The 16,071-nt window shown below is 39.1% G+C and overlaps 1 protein-coding gene across 2 annotated transcripts in view; it reads right to left on the bottom strand.

Moving 5' to 3' along the window:
* ZNF385D (zinc finger protein 385D) overlaps nt 1-16,071 on the bottom strand; it is a 240,838-nt gene that overhangs the window by 10,966 nt on the left and 213,801 nt on the right. For both annotated transcript variants that reach the window (XM_016198781.2, XM_016198782.2), the window contains one exon: nt 6,341-6,574. In XM_016198781.2, the coding sequence (XP_016054267.2) occupies nt 6,341-6,574 (234 nt within the window). The remainder of the gene's footprint in view (nt 1-6,340; nt 6,575-16,071) is intronic.

The following is a 16,071-nucleotide window of genomic DNA, read 5'->3' as shown; positions in this document are numbered from 1 at the left end:
GCTTCCCCTGCTTCCTTAGACATGCATTTAACACACTTTCTGTGCACCGGTCTCATCCCCTTAAAACAATGCCTTTAAGAGCATGGAAAAGTGCCACACTGCTTTTATATCCATTACCCAAGAGAGCCTAGGAAAAAGGTCTTCCCATAATAAATAGAAAATAAACGGACAAATTACACACACTTCCATAGTATATAACAGATATGATGTTGTATTAGTTATTTATATAGCGGTGTTTGGGTTAACTTGTTGTGTAAACTAGTCTTATTTTTAATTTTTAACATCACTTTTGATGACAGTAAAACACACTCCTAGTAGAAAATTCAAAGAGCATTTAAAGTGGAAAGCAAAAGCCTGCCCACCTCTCAGCGGTGTGTCCTCAGCTGTGACATATTTTCAGGTGTAAACTTCCTGAAATGTTCTAAACATCAATGACTTGATATTAGGCATGAGAAGCAAAAATAACATAGGTCGAACATTCCACTTGGTTCGCACATGAAACTGCTTTTCAAGCACAGCAAACAGTTCAACTTGATACAACTCTGAAGTCACCCCTTCCAGTCCTTAAATCCATGAGATGTCACCAAATTGAAATAACTAAACCCTGAATGCTCACACATATGCAAAAATTCTTTTTATTAGTCAATATACTGCATATCACCACCCCTCAAACATATTATTTGTGACTTAGAGCTAGTACACTGCCTGATGGAAACTTCTGTGGTGATGGAAATGTCCCATATCTGTACAGTCCAATACGGTGGCCATTAGTCATCTGTGGCTCTTGAACACTTGAAATGAGGCCACTGCACTGTGAAAGTGAATGTGCAATTAACTTAAATTTAAATAGCCACCTGAGGCTGGTGGTTACCATATTAGATAGTACAGCTCTAGCACTCAAATATGCCCACATGGATGTGGAACATGGAGGAGACATGAGGCTGAATTGTTTTTGTGTGTGTGTGTGTGTTTTTAATCCTTAAATGAGGATATGTTTTTTATTGATTTGAGAGAGAAGGAGAAGGAGAGAGAGATCAATGTGAGAAAGAAACATTGATCGGTTGCCTCCCATACACACCCCAACTGGGGATTGAACCCGAAACCCAGGTATGTGCCCTGACCAGGAATTGAACCTGCAAACTTTTGGTGCTTGGGATGGTGCTACAACCAACTGAGGCACTCAGTCAGGGACTGGTTTTGTTTTTTTTTAATCATTTGTAGAAAGAAGGCACAATAGCCAGAATTGTGATAGAAGAATTTCTATCTTTATTGTCAATCAAACTGAAATCTTACTTATAGGAGATGCTGAATAGGACTGGCAGATACTCTTTGGGCCTTAATAATAAGGACATGGACATTGGCCACAGCTGACTGACTTAAATGAGTTTCTGACTGGAAACATGAAATGACAGATCTTCTGATGAAACAAGTCTTTCCATATTTCAGTCCTGAACACAGAGGCCTAAGCCAGACGGGCTTCTGGAAGGGCTGGTTCCACTTGTATTTTTATTCCCAGTGCCTGGCACACAGGACATGATCAGTGAAGATTAGCTGAAGTATGTGATATTAATACAGTTCAACGCACAAATATTTGTAAAGAAAGGCGTGAGCTCAGGCTCTGGAATGGTGTGTGGTTAAATTTCTCTGTGCCTCAATGTACTCAGCCATAAAGAAAGAAATTATATGCTCTACGGAAGTGTTGTCTTAAATGTGGTTATTGTTTTAAAGACTATTTTTTGCACTTCTGTGTGCTCAACAAATTTTAGTCAATCATCTCCTTCTCCTTCTTATCACTGTTGTTTAGTTTGGGCAAATTCGGGGGGTCCCAAAAAATGCATACACACTGCAACAGCTGATAGCGCAATGTTGAAAATGAAACGTATTTTAATAAACACCATCTTCATAAATTATTCAAAGTGTGTGTATACATTTTTTTGGGTGACCCCATATTTAGAAATCTCTAAGCATTTTAGAATTTAGTAAAGCCCATCCTTTGACAACTGTCTTTTCTTTATATTAAAAGTTAGCGAGGGATAGAATAAACTCTGCCTAGGGACAGAAGAGCTGGAATGAGATTAGTGAAATTTATCACATTACCACTTCAAGTTATAACCAGAAAAATCTGCGCAAGTTAGTAATGAGTGTAAACTATGAAACACTTAAGTTTTTTCCCCCAATTATATAGAGAAAATCATCAAAATTAACTAAGCAAAGCATTAACTAGTAAGATGTTTTGGGGGTATTTCTAAAAAGAAAAAAACAAAACATATTTTGTAATATTTGCGTCTGTAACATACAGTGAAAGGAGACTTGCAGATCTCTTAAAAAGAGTATGTCCTCTGAAGGAGCCTTAAGCGTTCTGAGACTGTTTTGTGAGTCCTGCTAATAAGCTCAGGGGAGCTACTTCTTTTTCCGAATGATCAAAACATGCAAAGCAGGAATGTCCCTGTTCAAATCCTGTATTCAAATGTGATGGAATATAAACCAGTTACCTTACACTTTGAATGGTTACCCATTTGTGAAAAACAAAAAGAGAAAGAAAATGAGACAACACAATTGATCCCTGAATAATGCAACTAGCAGCTGTGGTTATACCAATAATCATGCCCTTATATTTGATCTCTAAAAAGAGCCATATGGCCTCTTAACTCAGAGAGAGAGAGAGAGAGAGAGAGAGAATTCATGGGACCCAAAGAGGACAATTAACTTTGCCCAGGTTCACAGAGAAAAGTCATCTGCGGATCTGAGGTAAAAACTAAGTCTGATCAATTCAAGTCCATTCCAGAACATTCTATTAGACCGTACCACAATGTGTGATGGAAGTTATACTCCCCAAATTTGTTTATGATTAAGAATGCATTTTCCCAAGAGTAAAAGAAAAACACATTTCGAAAGGTCATTGGCTTCCCATGAGCAGACCATAAATGCATCATTCTACCGACTGCTACAGGCCTTATTTTATGTATTTATAAAGGAAATACAAAAAGAAAAAAATATTTCAAATTATAATTTGGATGCAAGGAACACATCTCCCCACCCCGCACCCCGGTTACTTCTGCTCAAAATTGGCATTCAACCCTGGTTCCCTGGAAAACACAGTCCAATCTTAACAATGCTTTCCTACTACCTGGCTCTACAAGAAAGCAGAGAATTCCTTCCGAATTATATTAAAGGGGTAGGGATGAGAGTAGGGGGCAGAAGAGTACTAAAGGGGGGGTACTGATTGTGGTCTGAGTGCAGGTAATAAGGCTGTACATTAAGAGAATTATAAAACAGTAACTAAATGGATTAGGAAACGTAATCTGCACTGGAAACTCTAAATAATTTAATGTCAGTGACAAAGGACTACTCCCTAAGAAATACTTTGTGGGTCTATATTCCAAATAATTGATGTGGTTACTGTTAAGATTTCATATAGATTAAATCAGCACATTTTGTTACTTATTCTATAATACACATTATATGACACATGGAAATTAACTGGAAGAACTTCCCATTACACAGCCAGCCCCAGACACACAGGAATTCACCTATAAGCTTTTGTTTCATTAGTGAGTTATAATAGTTTGAAATCCTTCGAGCTCATAAAGGCTGCAGTTCAACCCGTGGTACCATATATATTTTTTATGAAAACAATAGGTTATGAATAAACAATGATAGCACAGGGATTGTGAAGATGAAGACACAATATTTGAATTAATTCAGTTGTCATTCTATGTGACCACGTGAAGCGGTTATGTTTAAAACAGCTGTGCGGTGGGCGTGCGGGTTTGGCTGCGAGCTCCAGTTGTCCACATTGGTAACTGCCTAAGGGATGCACCTGCACTGGCCGCCTTCCCTTCCCTGGTGGCTCTTCCCACTCCCCTAACCTGTCTCCTTCACCTGCCCTGAAAACCATCTGCCCGCAAACCCTTGTGTCGGAGTCTGCTTCTGATGGAACCCAACTGAAACGCACCGCAGTAACCCTGTGCCAAGTCCTGCAACGGCTACTCCCATTCCAGACTGGAGAGAGACACAGACGGAGCCTCTCTCCTTTCCACTCACCCAGTAGGTTTCCCCAAATCAGACTCTATGGGAAAGATGCAGGACACGAGGGTGTAGGTGGCACTTGTCTGGATACAGGAAGGACTGCATTCACCTTCCTTTGCATTTAGAAGAAGTCCCAGACTCAATGAGCCTCCCAGCACTGTTGCAGGTGCAAATAACAGAACTGAATCTGGAGCTCAAATATGGTGCCCAAAGGGGGTTGAAGAGCATCTAATGGTCTGCCCTTTCTTCTTCCTTTGCCACATCCAGTCTGGCACAGCTGGCTCATCCAACTCTAGGGTGAGGCCTAAAATGACCATTAAGCTTGGGCCCTGGAAAAAGATCCCTGATGTAGAAAGGGAAATGCAGGGGTACAAAAGCTCACACAGGAGCCTGGAGGGAAGGGGAGTGGCTGGAGTCCCCTGACTAGGCTGAAGGTTTGGAGGGGACACCCCAATAAAAGGAATCAAGTAAGGGTGACAACTACATTTACCACCTTAAATTTTTAAATATGTATATTTTTATTGAGTTTTAGAGAGAGAGTAAGAGAGAGGGAGAGAAACATCTATGCGAGAGCGAAGCGTCCATCAGCTGCCTCCTGCAAGCCCCCTACTGGGGATTGAGCCACAACCCAGGCACGTGCCCTGACCAGAATCCAATTGGCAACCTTTTGGTGCACAGCACAGGAAGACAGCCAACTGAGCCACACCGGCCAGGGCCACCACCTTAAATTTTCAGATGAGATGGTTTTAGTGCTTCTGAGCTCTGATTGCACAACATTTTTTTCTCTTTTCCCAAACACTATACCTTACAGGCCCTGGATATTTAATAAATCAGAATCCCTGGATATAGAAAATATATTTTTATGTGTTTATATATGTAAGAAGTCATAAAGGATATTCAAATTCTTGACGAATTAAATCCAGCCTCAAACAATATGGCTTGTGCCCCCCCCCCCAAATCAATGTTTCTCTGTTCCTATGCCAAATGATCAAAAAGAATTGAGAAATACATGGTTTTCCAATGTTGTTTATGCTCTCCCAATGATCTTGCACCCAGAAAGAATGTATTTGTGTGAATAAATGCGAGACAAATCTGCACAGTATAGATTCTGCTTGGGGACAGATGCTTTTCTGTGTTCCTCAGCCCTTGAACTCATGACCTGTCTCTGACTGCAGCTGATGTTGTGCACAGGAGGAAGGGATGTGCTGAAGGAATTGTTCGACATCTGCAATTATTCCCTTAGAGTCTTGAAGTCAATACTTGACTATTACCAGTGAAGCACAATGAGTGGTCAATGACTCAGTCAAATGCAGCTGCAGTATTAACTCAGGGTATAATTCACAAGTGCTTCTTTTTCCACTGTAATTGCTGACAGAGTCCTGGCCATGAATCCAGTCTTTTACAGAAAAGTTGACCTTGGGCCAAAGGGCTGGTTAAAACCTCAGGCAGGACATAACTAACCAACTAAATAAATAAACACACTATTATCTATATTTAGATAGAAAGATATATCCTATATATACATATCTGGATAGATAAGTATAGATATAGATATATAAGATGTTGATATAGATATAGAACAGATGGATGAGATAAAAATATATTAAGAAAGCATTTCATCCTGACTTATCAATATTTTCTGTTATGATATATTAGAATTTAGAGTTTATGTGTGAGAGACCTGGGTTTAAATCATGGCTCAGGCACTTAAGTAGTCATGTGCCTTCTCTGAGCCTTAAATAAGACGATTAGCGTTTATAGGTTGTCAGAAAGAGTGAATAAAATACTACATGGACAGATCATGCCTCAATGGCTGCCCATAATAGACACTTTCTTAAATTTAATTACCCAGGTCATATACATTTAGCCCAAACAACATTATTTGCCAAAAATATATGAAGTTATGGAACCACATTTTGCAACTATGCTATTGGCACAACCTTAGAAAACTTCATTTAGAAGCAAGTGCGTGGAAGTACTTAGCAATCTAGAAATTAAACAAATGCAAAACTTATATTTTAGAATTATATTTTACTTTATCCCCTAATGTTTAATAGCGCACACGCACAAACACACACACACCCCATACACACATACACACCACAGCACCAGAGCCCTGGAAACCCTCCCTTGACCCCATGTAAATGACACTTTGCATGTCATTTTTATTTTTTAATGGTTAATGAATTGCATGTAATAATTGCCAGTTTTCTGCCACCTCTTTTGTCCCCTGCTGCAAAAGATCTCATCTATTCAGGGGAAGATAATTGCCAAGCTGTTGAGACAGAAAAAAAAAATCACTGCATCTCACCACTGTTGTGCGCCTCCAGCTGTGAGGCGGAGTTGACGGCAACCTTGCATAGCGAACAGTAAAGAAGCCGCTTTGCCTTTTCTTCCTCGGTCTCGGTGGAAGGACATGAGCTATTGCCAGTGGCTGTTGTAGGGCTTTTTTCCACTTGAGAGGTGATCTCAGTTGTCATAACACTGCTTTTGCGGATTTCCACAGTTGTTGTCGTTGATATTGCTGGTGTCCCTGTGGCACTGTCTGCATTCAAAATAGCACAGGAAAAAAAGAGAGGGAAAAACAGTGGTATTACCTTTCCCTATTTGGAAATGTATCACTAATATTACATTCTGCTAATAATACGAGCAGCTAGCAATTGCTGCTTGTCAACTGTGAATCAGCCACCGCATGAGGAAATTTACATGGATGACCACATGTAGTTTCCTATATTGATATAAAACATTCGGATGATTCTTGAATATATTCAAATACACTTTACTTTTTTTTTCTTGAATATATCCAAATACAGTTTACATTTTTTCTCTGGAGTAAATAAATATACCCACACCTCTCTGTTGTTAACATATGGCCTTAATAAAATAATCTTTACAATGTATTATACTTTGTATACATACATTTCTACACAGATGGTTTTTAAAAAAACAAAGGATAAATACCTTTAAGATATTTTTATCTTCATTTACTACTTGCCTCTCTAGTTTCCTTTTACCTTTCTTTCTTTAATTAAAAAATAAGCACTGATCCTTTTGTACATGCTTGTGCAAAAAAAGAAAAGGAAAACATGGAACCTCGATGGTATATTCTTTGTCCAGATCAACAGTTTAGAAAATCATCACCCTCCTTACAAAGAGCTGTACGTTCAACACCAAGTACAAATATCATCAATATGCAAATAAGAGGAATTCTAGTACACGCCCGCTTTGTACCAGGCTGTGTTTTGGGAGTTTGTGACATAGTGTTCAAACACGAATGGCCACTCTTTATAAGGAATTCACACAAACTGGTCACACCACGTTAATGTCAAATAGTTTCCAGAGTTCGATGACCATTGTAACCCAAAACCCTCTGGCTTCCAAGTCTGGTTCTAAATCCTGTGCCCTCACTTCAGTTGGGTATACACACCTCTCATCCCAAATACTATGCCAGTTACCACAGTGTTAGCAACATCTGCACAGCCTACAACAAACTGCAAATGAGCTCTGAGCTCATATCCTTTCCTCTCTTCTACTGCTTACTCTGCTTCCCGGCTGGCTGGTTCTTACTGTCCTATTCAACACACATCCCAGGCTGTCTCTCCAGTTACAGCTGCTCTGCAACTGTTTTTCACTCCATATGCTGCTGTGGTCACTACCTAATGCCACACTGAGAAGCCCATGACGAAGGGGCTGGGTGGTGGCTATAAAGGACAGTGGTCCGCCTGCAGTGAAAGGTCCTCAGAAACTCTTACTTCTTGCGAGCTCACGCTATCAAGAGTTGATTAGTTACAAGATGCATTTTAACTTGGATACCTCTTTGATCCACATACAGAGGTGGGGATAGAGGTGAGATTAATTATGGCTTCTTGGCGTCAGAAAACAGTCGTCTATAAGAAGATAAATGAGGCCTCGGTGAGGGCTGTTGTATAAAACAATTCATCTGGATCTTATTTCCTTTGCCTGACACTTCACACACTTTTAATCACTTATTTTAGCTGCTAAGATCATCAAATAAGCCTCCTTCAGTGTCATGGAGATTATCCACCAAGCATGTAAGAAAAAAACAAAACAGTCTCTCATGGTTAGAAAAAAATAAATAGAATTACTACAACACCAAGCGTTGCCACCAAAATTCATTTATTCCTTTGAACACAGAGAGGTCCATTTCCTGATTAGTTTTTACCTGCTTAGTAAGGTACCTAATGAAGATTACAGTATTAGGTGATAGCCAGAAAATAATTCTGAGAACCTAGATATGGCATAAAATACCATCGCTACTTTAAGATATTCTAGTAGCTGCTCATTGCTTTGAACAAACCAGAAATGATTGATTGAAAGCATGTGCTTATGTCTGTAAATAAATAACAAATGACTAGTTAATTTGCTAAGTGTTTTCTATACATAATTTCATTTAATCTTCAAACAAACTGGTACACATGAGGAAACTCTGGACGTTAAGGAAAATTTCCAAGGTCACACAATGCTACATGGAGAACCAGGGCAAAATATTTCAAGAAACAAAGAAATAAGAGATTTTTGGGGGGGAAAAGTTGTGAATGATACCCTTGGCCATGATAGTGATTTTTCCATAGTAAGGTCACAAATACTACGTTTTTCTTATGATCAGCTTTATAGGGATGACAACCGTAAATACAGAGATATTTAAACCTAGTGTGCCCACCCGTAGGAGCCAGAGTGTCATACTATGGTTATTTAGTTCATTTAAATCTAAGTAAGTATATTCCTAGTAATATCCTACTTCTAACAAATTTTCTTCTGGATTAACCATGTTTATTTTGTCTTCATCTGAAAATTGTACATAGGATAGCTCATAGCAATCCTAAGCCGACTTCCCTATTTACGGTGAAATTCATAATAAAAGTATAGAATAAACAAAACCATGGACCTTTCAATCCCTGTGACAGCTACATTAGTGTCTTTCCTAACCTCAGAGGATAATGTACATTTATACAAAGGACACCATAAGATAGAGAAGCCAGATTCTCTACGCCTAGGACTTAGTGAAGCATTAGCATTTCTTAAGGCCAGTCCTTGCTTGAGACAGGCTTAGGGGAATTAGTATCAAAACGCTTAACTTCTGGCTCTTTTACTCCGTTGCATCCTTCAGACCACATAGCTGAGCACAGATCTCTTATTATCGGTTTGCAGTAAATTTGAAAGAAATATGAACAGTTATATTTTTCGTTTTAACTTTAATATATGGATCTTGAGTCTGTAAATGTAGGATTACCATTAATTTATAACAAGGCAGATTTTTCACTGACTTTTCATTTATAAGTGAAGGGCACATTTTTTAACAAAAAAAATTAAGGTAAATATATTTTAAGATTATGCTGAATTCAAAGATAACCAACTATTTTATAAGTTGAATAGAAAAATTGCATATAGCAAAGAGATTTTCTTTAATGTGGTATGTTAAATGAACACCTACACATAATTCTTATCCACTCATTGAAACACAATCTTAAATCTGTGATCATGTTAAAAACATATACATTTATTATGCTGGGATGAGAATTACCTCTGTGATCTTCCTCCCCCAGACTCCTACCTCCTGTCTCGCCATGAGAAAAGCATAAAAACGAACCTAACTTTAAGGACATTCTACACAATTCCTGACCCATAGTCCTGAAAACTGTCACCATCATCAAAGCAAGGAGCTCTGAGAAGCTGTCACAGTCCAGGAGGGTTCGAGGAGACATGAGGAGTAAGTATAATATGGTATCCTGGTTGCCTTCGTTGGGACAAAAAACCCCAAAAGAAGTTACATAAAAAGCTAAGAAATCTGAATAGAGTATGGACTATAGTTAATAATAATGTATCAGTATTGAATGTGACATGTTAGCACTAAGGGAAACTGGGTGAGGGGGAAACTGGAACCTTCTGTATTATCCTTGCATCTTTTCTGTAAATCTAACACTATTAGAAGTTTATTAAAGCTAAGAAAACCAGTCAACAGTGTATCATTGTTGCTTTGTAGCATCACAGTGAGAAGGGATCTTAGATCACGGTCGGAAGCTGCAGTATAGCTTTCTTGGTTTGCTTCTTTCGGTCCCTGCTCTCCGCTGTCTTTTGGGTCTCACAACACCCAGCAATGAGGGGGCCAAGGTGCAGAAAACTTTTTGTAAATCAGAAATACTCCTGTTACTGTAAACCAGTGGTTCTAAACCATTCGTACACATCCCAGTCACCTGGGGGTTTACTAGACACGGGTGGTTGATTCCTGCCCATAGATGTGTGATTCCTAGGTCCAGGTTGGGGCCTGAACATATGCATTTCCAGCAAGCACCCAGGTGTCGCTGCTGCGCTGAGGACCACACTTCAAAACCACCACTGATGGATCTGCCTGTTAGTTTCTGGATTAGCTTAACGGGTCTCAGCTTTAGAGCTATAATAATGCCACTTAAATAGAAAGTCATGACAGTCAAAATGGGAAATGAGGGATCGGATGACCACTGTCCTATTTTTCCTGCCACTGAGGGAGTTCCTGGGGCATGGAATTTCTGTACTAAAACAGGGAAAGTGCCTGGCAAGCCAGGACAAGTTGAGTACCCTGAATGGGAATTTGGAATAAATGAGAAAACAACTCTTTAAAGAATATTTTAAAGGCTAGCCAAGCAAGCAATGAACCACTTCTACTGGAAGATGCCTTTTTTTGAGATATATGTAATAATAAATGAGGGAGGGTGGGGACCCATTCAGATCCTCGAAGCCGAATAGCTACTTATTTAATGTTTCATTTAGCACTTACACCAGGAGTTCTTTTGTTTGAGTATAGTTTTCTCTCCGCATCTTGGAGTCTCTAAGGGAATTTGTTTCCTATACTGCTCACAAGATGCATGCTTCATCCCCTCTGAATGTGAATTAATTCAAAGCAAATTAATTCAGAACTAAGTTAATCAGAGGCACAACCACTGGGCCTTGAGAGTTAATTGAGTGTGTCTGGCCCCTGGACAGACGATTGAGAAGCACCCAGGGGTTAGTTCTGTCAGAATTTGCGAACTTTCTGACAAATAGTACAAAGGGGAAAGGAAGGGGAAGACAAAAAGAAAATCAATGTATTCCAAAGCTATTTTAAGTGGCTTGGATGCCACTAGATTAGGAAACTGCCTTTTTAGGCAGCTAATAGAGATTTTTTTCCCTTAGTAAGGCAGAAGAAAAACACACACACTGCTTTTCAAATCTATAAATGGTAGTTCCCCTGTTCCAAGAGCTTTCAGAAGGAAAAAAAGTGTTGCATGGCACAGTAACAGTTGCCATTTCATTAAGCAGAAGACCTGTGTATTGAAAAACTCGATTTGAAATCCAGCAAAAAGTCACGGCGTGGTTTTTCGGTGACTGCCTTTGGTAGTTTATGTTTATAGCAACAGTGCTCTTCCTTTGGGCTATGAGCTGAGGTTAAACGTAAGCGTTTGCCTTGTGCCCTTAACTTCCATAATATCTAACTGCTAAGGTTTATGACACGATAGATCATGGCTCTTGAAAGCTTTTACTAATTGAAACTGAACACAGAGAGGGGGAGAACCTGCCTTCTGAAGAGGGGCTTTAGAATGTGTAGAGAACTGAGGATGCGGAGATGATCACGCCAGGCCACTTAAGACGCAAGGCCTTGCCGCAGGATCCCGTTAGGCAGCCCAGATAATAATAATTTTTAAAAAGGTAATAATTGTCAGCTCTTCAATTTTTGTGTGCCTTAGAGCCGTCCTGAAGATAAGAAAACAAGCTCTCCTAATGGATGGCGCGATGATAACATATTTAGTGTGGCCATAATATAGAACATTATTCCATCTGGGCCCGGGCATTCTGTCGTTCACATAACAGCTCCTGAGCAACCGTCATTACAAAGTTAGTGTTTCCGAGATTAACTATGCAGGGAATATGCGAATCCACAGAAAGGTACCATGACGTAACTGATAGGCCCTTGTCACATTCAGACATCCAGATTAATTTTTTTCCCAAATTTCGGGTGACCGGGAAGAGCATTTTTAGGGAATAAGTTCCACCCGACAAATTATGGGAAACGGTCGGCAACGAAGAGAGAAAGAAAAAGAGAAGACTCTTAAAAAAATTGAGATAACATGTATTTTTTAAATGACAACTTGTCAACAGCTTCTAAGCATTCCATTTAAACCACAAACTATGTTGTCTCAAGAATCAAACTACCAGCCATTTCACCCCCAAAACAGCAATTTATTATTATTTTTCTCTCTGCACAACGGAGAAGAGGGAGCTCATCATATATCATTTTTGATAAAATTTCTCTCTTGAAAGTAGTTGTTTCCAGGTAATGTTAATATACTTCAACCAAGAAGATATTTAAGAGCTGGAGGACACATAAAAATTAGGAGAAATGTGCACATCGAAATAGAACAGGGGAAATCAGAATTCTACTCATTATTTACTGAAAGGCTGGCTGCTGAAAAATTAATAGAACTGCTTGGCAACTAATAAAATTCTGGAGCAGATGCCTCTCAGTGAAACCAAAAGACCAATTTCTAAAATGGTTAGATTGCCTTTCTACCTGCAGAAACCAAACAAACCAGATTTCCATGAAATTCCAGGTATAAAATGATCTCTAATATTCCCTTCACTATCACACTTCCAGAAATTCCAAGCTACCACACACTGCCTCCTGCACCCAAATTCACCACACTGCGTGTTCTTCTTTTTGTTTTTGAAAAGATATTCATAGTAATTATATCACCATTTTACCAAAACACAAATTGAAACACTAAAAAAAAAAAAAAAAAGATGAAGAAAACCCAAAAGTCATTCTCTCTTTTGTCTAAATGATGCAGAATAAGCTTTTGATTTTCCTTAGGCTTCATTTAATGACTAGTTATTTTGGCATTATTTAAAAACTTCAAATCTAATTATTTATTCTGTGTACATATTTGGGAAAGAAAAAAAAAAAGACTTCCTGGTTAGCTCTGTCAACCAAGACTTAACTCAAAAGTTTAAGATAAATATATTTTAAAATAGAGCTATGTTAAGGAATAACCCATCTGAGAATTAATTTCAAAATACGTTTGTATTATCTCTGATGGTTAGTACTGGCCATTCTGATCAGGTAGAATGCCCACTATTTTTATGGATACAAAAGGATAGCTATCTAGTCCCATGGCCTGACCTATCGGAGGATGATGGCATTTCTATTCCATTTCACCCTGCGGGATATCATTTTATGAGTCAAATCATAACACTATATTAGAGACCATTTGATATGAATAGAAGTTCTGAAATTGTATCACTAATTTAGATAAAACAATTTTTAATTAAGCTTTAAAAAAATCATTATTTTTTTTTCTGGATACATGCAGGGTGGGGCAACATTAGGTTTACAGTTGTTCATATGGAAAATAGCACAACAATTAATAAGTAATGCAAGAATAAACTGTGCTTTGTGTACTCATAACTATAAACCTACTTTTGCCCCACCCTATATGTGAATAGCTGTTTTTAATTAGCACCACTTCTACTTTTAAATGACAAAATGACACCCAACTGGTGAAATTAAAATTAAAAGCCAGCACTTTGGGTAAACCACTTTGTTTTATAGATCACTTTGAAAAGTTTGATATTCTTGGAATAGAAGAGATTCCTGTTTATGTATCCTGCCTTGTGTAAACCTGCTTTTAAATCAACATTCGCTTCTTTCGACGCTGTTTCTTTAGAAATGGAAAAGCCTTCCTGCGGAAGACGTGTGACTAGTCTGGTTCACAGCCTCACTGGCAGGCTCCTCCTGCTCGGGGAGGAAGCCGGGCCAAGCACGCTAGCACCCAGGCTGCATGTGTTCAGTGAAGGGTCGGAGTGGACAGGGAGGGTGCGAGGCGCCCACATGCAAGCCTGGCACCTGCTGCCAAGGAGTCCAGATCACAGCCAGGTCATGACAGCCAACCCGCAGGGCTGGGGAGAGAGGTCAGAGTCAGGAGGCAAGCTGGGTGGGAAGAAACAGCTCCGGGGGACGTGAGGACAGGGCAGGCCTACGAGATGGTGGCCACATCAGGTTATTTTTAGCACGGAGGCCTCACCTCTTGGACAGCCCTGTCATGGTTTTATTGAGAAAAAAGCACTCAGGGCCACTACCTGCCCCTCCCACAGAAGGGGAGAGGAGGCAAGGAAGGGATGGGCACTGTGTGTCTAGAGGCTCTGGGCTTTCTGCCCCTGGTTCGCACCCTAGGAGACTGGGACATAGGGGCAGGAGAGGCAAACGCAGGGCTCAAATGCCTGTCTTTCCTCTTTGTTCAACTTGCCTACTCCCTCCCTCACCAAAAAGAAAATAATGATATGACAAATAAATACATAGATGCATAGATGCATTTCTCCCTTTGACATTTCAATTTGTGCCCATAAGCCCCCTCTCACTGAGGACATTTCTAGAGAAAGCAAATTTAAAATTTTCCAGATTGGCTGGGGAAAGAAAGAAAAAAAGGCAAGTGGCCAAGGACTGGGCAGGTCAGCTGAGAGGGCTGAGTTGTATGAGCTGGTTCCCTGAAATCATCTTTTCTCAGAAGTCCATCCAGAGCACATCATTGCTTAGGCCTGGCTTGGTAAAAGCACAATGCTTTTTACCCAAATTGAAGCCAAAAATAAATTCACTTGGATAATTTAAGTGCATAGATAATTCTCAGTATGGGGGGGTAATTCTTGAAAAATGCTTAACCACTGGAAAAAATAAGGCATTTCATTTACACACCGCTTTATTTTCACTCAACACGTGATAGAAGCATCTTTTGCACTGGGATGCCGCAGTTTCGGTTGTCATTTGCTTTACTTCACACGGCAGAAAAAGTGCACTGTGACTTAACCTTCAAAATACAATTCCAAGATCAGTAGAATTCTCTTTTCTGCCTGCCTTGTCAATCTGGATTAATAAATGTTTCCTCAGACTTGAAGTCTAATTAAAGTTGAAGAGATCTGAATGAGATAGAAATTATTTGTTTTTGCTTATTAGCTCTGCTTTTTGCAAGATAAGAAAGACTAGGGGGAAAAAAGGAAGAGAGACGAGTCAGAGGGAAATGGGTCTTCTTTGCCCTTCTAAGTCACAGACTTCATAGGAAGAGAAATTCTGTGAGCGACACCTCTTAAAAGATATTTTTATCAGCCAGCCCAGATGGATCAACGTGATGAACCGATCCACAGAATTGGGATAAATTTCTTCTCTTTCGATCTTTGAAGATCCCATCATCACAGATGCTCCGATTCTAATGAGGGACGTATCCTGTTCAGATTTCTGAGAAGCTAATGGACAAGGTGCCGCTGGATATGATGATGTCTGAATGCTGATGGGAGTATCACTGACATGCCAAAGCAAATGCCAAAGTCTGCAGCTGATTTTGCAAGATACATGATATACAATATACTCAAAATGATAGATAATGCATCATTCAAAATGAGATAAAGACTGATTCTTCAGCTACTTTTCTGCCTCATTATTTCTGTTATTTTAAATTTTGCATGATACAGGGTGGTTCTCTTCAGTTAGTCAACAACCAGGCTGCTGGCTAGTTTTATAGGCCCTTGTTCTAATTGTTACTGTTGTTCCATGAATCAGCTATCGAGTATAACAGTACACTCCCTTTAAAGGTAAAAGTAAACAATTATAAACATTTAAAAATGTGCACATTTAAAAGGTGCAAGTAGCAGTAATGTCCAACATTACTTCTCAGTCCTTTATAGTTTTCAAATAAATTTTGTGGATATTTCTCTCTTTTTATCCTCAAAACAACACTATGAGATAAATACTAGAACTCTTATTTTATAGAAGAGAAAACTGCCTTATTGATATAAAGTCACTTGCTAGAACCAGATAACTATTAATTAGGAAAGCCATTATCAGTACCAAGATTTTTTTAGAGTTTATTGTTGCTGGCTGGTAGAAAATATTTAATCATCAAGAGCTAAGTGTAAAAAAAATTACATAATATCAATAGGACATTGCAGAATCATATGCTAATTTTTACTTCTACAAAAATATGTATTATTGCTAAGACAATGTATGGGACTAGAACATATTAGATA

Source organism: Miniopterus natalensis, chromosome 15, assembly GCF_054644295.1.
Source record: "Miniopterus natalensis isolate mMinNat1 chromosome 15, mMinNat1.hap1, whole genome shotgun sequence".
Lineage (NCBI taxonomy): Eukaryota > Metazoa > Chordata > Mammalia > Chiroptera > Miniopteridae > Miniopterus > Miniopterus natalensis.
The sequence above is the reverse complement of the archived record's forward strand: the minus strand, read 5'-3'. Positions and strand labels throughout refer to the sequence as shown.